Below are 5,009 nucleotides of genomic sequence, written 5' to 3'. Positions count from 1 at the left end.
AATGTGAGCTGTCAGATTTGTAAGAAAACAGACATTCTGACACCACAACCTAACGCTATTTTATTAGCGAAATGAAACCGCCCAAGCGACCTTGACGAGGACAGCAACTGTGTATAGACAGTCAATTTGAGCACGCTTCGCTCACCATTGCTTTTAGTGTTAAAGTGTTTGGAGATATGTTAGAATTACTCACAGGCATATAAAAAGAGTGAAGAAAAACAGGGCCTGTACTAGACGTTTGAACGAACATTCTGAAGAGGATGTTAGATTTAGCACTACACACACATGGTCGTTTTTGGGAAGGTCTTTCAGCAATCTACGGATGGTTGTGGGTTGCCCCTGGGCTCTGCCCGGTTCCTCCCTTCATCTATATCTTTATCTATACAAGTATTAAAACAGCGCAATGTGTTGAACCATTTTACCACTGATACATTTAAGCCGTATTTGAAGCATTGAATGTGGTATTTTACAGGGCTGGGTTGTATCCCCCTCTCTGTTTAATGTTCCCAACAACTATTATAACGTTAACTCCAGTTCAATTATTTTAGGATCAGATCTTGCGATCTTTTATATCTTTTTGACATAAACCATGACCTTTAACCACTGATCTACATTGGGCTGAATCAGCAACTGAGTGTTTCAAACATACGGTATAATCATGTAAATTACACCGGGTGTGTGTAGGGTTTTGAGCTTTTGCCACGTAAACAGAGTTAAGGTGACATGAATTTAATAAAGGCGTCATACACTAATATAATAAGATATATCATAGATTTACATAAATTGTATAAATATGATAAGCTGTCGACGTAAACATGGAGAGGGTTTGATGTCGCGGCCAGATGCAGCTGTTATAATGGCAGACAATGTAGCTGGATGGGTGTTTTGTTTACCACAAAGACCAGCAGGTGCCGGCATCAATACCAAGATACACAATTACTTTAAAGGCTATCTTTTAAATGCCAACATATGTGACCAATGATCAATGCTATAGTGTTTATAACGGTGGGTACCTCAAGAGAAATGCACTTTGAAACCGCACGCTAATCCGGGATTTTCACACATAGGTGAGTATTTCCACGATCTTAACCGTTTATAGGCTCCTTAATTAAATTTTCTCAAAATAACCTCCTTTTTTCCTGGATATTTATTGATACATTTCTCTGCATTACCTTTTCATTTAGCGTTGTACTGTCCAGATATTCTTATCTTTCTGATGCATCAACATGGAATTAGAGTGTTCTTAGAGACGGCAATTTTACAGAGAGTTGTTTGAACGTTGTGCTATGTACAAGACATCAAATTTCAGGGACACGGAATCAACAAAGATACAGATGGATGCACTTAAAGTACATATATGATATCAAGTCAAAATTTCAACCAAAAAATGTCGATCAAAGAAATTGGAAATTTTGAGAAAAAACTCCAATTTTGTCCAGTGTGCCACCAACTTTACATTGTCTTCCGTTACAAATTAACTAAAGAACTCATTAACTGTTGAATTAATTAATAAATGCAGAGAAATATATAAATAAATACATCTCAGCATCGATGTCAATTCCATATGAAAGCCTGAAAGGATATTTGTAAAAATGATCTTCAAGATTTTTTTTACTTTTCGTTGATGAGAAAGTCACATTTAAAAGTAATTTTTGTATGGTGGCTAATCGAGGCTGCATCTTGACTAAAATGGCATTGCGACATATTAATGCATGAGTATTGCTTAATAAAGTTAATGTGCTTGAATTTGGTATATTCTACTAACCAGAATTCTGATCATATGTATATTCATAAAATCATATATATATAATCTTATGATGGTTCTTTAGTCTCAACTACAATTGTGGCGTTAAGCCATACTCGTTCAATTATTCATAAACACATTATACATAATCTACGAACAACCCCGTTCTTGTTTTGCAGTCAACTCCACCATGCTGAAATTCTTCGTTGCTGTGGCCCTGACCACATTCGCCTATGTCTCCGCCCAGAACTGTAAGTCAATACCTCAATATCATCTTCAGCTTTTCTTCTTTTTATGGTATTTATTAAATATAGACTTATTTGTTGAGGTGATTACTGTTCACGATGTAAAGAAGAATACGTAGATTGTATGACAACTTTACGTCCATGCATCCGGAAGAAACCACCGGACGTGAATAGCTTTGTCACCTCCAAACTAACGGGTACTTAATTCGAACCTGCTACCTCGTCGGTCAAGGACTGATGACTGTTGACAAAAGCTGAACTATAGATTTTAGCTAAATACAGTTCACCTCTTTGTCGATGGTTCTTCACAGTGTGTAACTTTCATAATTTTGCCACCTTGTACTCACAGACGGGCCAATTTTACCGCCATATACTTGCACGAGGGGTCAAATTAGCTACTGTGCACTGTGTAATCGCAGGCGGGCCGGGTCTGCCACCTTGTACTTAGAGGTGAGGTTACGTTAGGTACCATGTTCTTACAGGCATGCCACCCTGTACTCGCAGGCAGGGTTAGCTTAGGTACTATGTTCTCAAAGACATGGCCGGGTTTGCCATTCTATACCCACAGACGGGGCGGGGTTTGTCATCCTGTACTCGCAAGCGGGGTTAGGTTAGGTACCATGTACTCGCAGGCAGGGCAGGGTTTTCTCAACATGTACTGGCAAATGGGGCTAGGTGGTAAGTATGGAGGCAGTCAGTAGGCAAAAGCATGTCCCAACGAGTCATTCAGGACAGCAATGATCAATATATTATAAACAAGGCTACTCAATTAACATAAAACATATGTACAGTCGTGAAAATTAACTACTAGAAAGAGGAGGTGTTTTTTACTGGTTTGGTGGATTTTTTGTTAGCGAAGATAAAATTGTTAAATCTCGGTACAAATAGACTTCAAAACACATTTTACAGGCGATGGTTGTGTGGACGAAGACGGTTCATGCAAAGGAGTTTCGGAGGTACGGATGTCCATTACAGAGGACAAAAGCTTCTGTGCCTACGAGAAATGTAAATCTAATGGCAACTGGCAGTTGTTTCAGTACAGTGAGTATATTACTAGTAAAAGTTATAATCTTAACTCACATCATATGACTATATCCAATTTTTACTTCTTCATTTTCTTCATCACCTTTTAATTTTTATTTTTAATTAAAAATTCTTTATTTGATTGGTGTTTTACGCCGTACTCAAAAGTATTTCACTTATACGACGGCGGCCGCATTGTGGTGAGAGGAAACGGGCCAGAGCCCGTGGGAAACCCACGGCCATCTGCAAGTTGTGGTGAGAGGCTCATTGTGCCGTGCTGACGTGCTAATCCCCTCTGCCACAGAGGCCCCCTATTCTTAGAAAACGAGATGACATCATTAATCGATGAAAGTTCACACCCTTGAAGCACCGACAAGTACTTTTACAAATGTGCTAGTCCACAGTGATCAGTAAGTATTGTTCAACTGACTGGCGAAAGATAGCTCTCCGGGCGCAAAACGTTGATTAAGGTTGACTTACTTACGACTGTCAACATGTACACGCATTTATTCATTCATGACTGTATTTATTATAATTAATTTAAAAAATATTAATTTCTGGTGTGATGTATTGCGAAACTCCCATTTGTTCCGAAAAATCTGATGCTCATTTGTATAAATACGATTAATTATATTTAGACTGTGATAAATATTAATGTTGTTTATTCAAGGACATATAACTTTAATTAAGTTGCAAAAAATATGTAGTAAAGAATGCCTTTTTGAGATTGATGACGAACTGTATACATAGGCCTATAATGTGTATATGGTAGGCCATATGTCGTCATATTCTGCATCGATGTTCACAAGTCCTGCTCACAACTTCTGACCAGCTAATCAGTTATTCAATGAGTCAATCAGTCAGAAGCTTAATCGATCCAACACTAATTCAGTCCATGTTTGTTTTTCTAATATGCAGAGTGCTACTACGAGCCCTCTGATACCTGTATGAACCAAGGAGACAGCATCTCTACTGGAGTCTGCTCTGAAGTGGTTTGTACCCAAACCGATTCTGGGGCCACTTTCAGAGATGAGCGAATCAACGGTACGTTTACCCGGAAGCTTGTATCTTGTAACGATTTTCTTTTCATATTCGATGGAAGGCATACCCTGAAAATCCTAAAAGGGTAAATCCAGTTACTACAAAAGGCTTAAAAATAGGTCAAGTTTGAGATTTGTGACCATGGGAGCAAAAACCAACATGAACGTGTAGCTTGTAAAAGTTGAAATAGAAGGGCCAACATGTGGAGAAAAAGTGAGCTTATGATTTTATAGGAACTGTCTGATATTCATCCAAAGTGTTACACTCATCACATATAGGCCCGGTCCTGCTTAGGGCTTCAAAAGACTTTACCGGGGAGTTGACAAAAAAGCGATCAGGGCATGTCCAATCGAAAATTTGCTCTTATTTCAGAATATCACAAATAAATACCTTTCACAAGAAATCTATATCGTCTACATACACATTTTTACGGTTCAATTGGTTTGTAGGCTGTGAGGATTCCAGTGGCACGTGTCAGCCAGTGGGAGCCACCGGCTTCTCTTACGTCTTCAAAGATGGCCGCGTTGGCGACAACTGCGAATGCCAATACGTGGAGGAAGACGGTGAGATGAAGTACAAGACCAGCTGCGGAGGGATGTAAAACAAGGGAGAATACGGGCCTAATGTCCTGAAATCATGTTCAATAAAAATGGACAAACAACATACACTTGACTTGATGTTTTTTCTTTTGTCGAGGTTTAGTGCAGGATTAAAGTATTTGTTCGCCAGATTTTATCACTCTATTTATTTTGCACAGCATGAAGAAGTGTCCCTTTCAGTGGATGAGTAGCACATCCTTCCGCATTACCCTGCTCTGTCTATTTGGTTCCTTTGGGTTCAGGGCGACTGCTCGGTGATAGTTTCCGCCCAAGAAATTAAAGTGAATACAATTTCACAGACTTTCAACTTTAATGTGTCTGGCTCGGTGCAAGTGAGTGGTTTTCATGAGACAGACT

The 5,009-nt window shown here is 39.0% G+C and overlaps 1 protein-coding gene across 1 annotated transcript; it reads left to right on the top strand.

Annotated features, from left to right (window-relative positions):
* The first annotated feature begins 1,027 nt into the window (after positions 1–1,027).
* LOC135475917 (uncharacterized) lies at positions 1,028–4,716 on the top strand. The gene is made up of 5 exons (XM_064755878.1): positions 1,028–1,067; positions 1,924–1,995; positions 2,899–3,030; positions 3,931–4,056; positions 4,503–4,716. The coding sequence occupies exons 2-5, from the start codon at positions 1,935–1,937 to the stop codon at positions 4,652–4,654; spliced, it is 471 nt and encodes a 156-aa protein (XP_064611948.1). The 5' UTR covers positions 1,028–1,067; positions 1,924–1,934; the 3' UTR covers positions 4,655–4,716.
* The last annotated feature ends 293 nt before the right edge of the window (positions 4,717–5,009 follow it).

The sequence above is a fragment of the Liolophura sinensis genome, chromosome 9 (assembly GCF_032854445.1).
Source record: "Liolophura sinensis isolate JHLJ2023 chromosome 9, CUHK_Ljap_v2, whole genome shotgun sequence".
NCBI lineage: Eukaryota > Metazoa > Mollusca > Polyplacophora > Chitonida > Chitonidae > Liolophura > Liolophura sinensis.
This window is presented reverse-complemented; position numbering and strand designations above follow the sequence as displayed.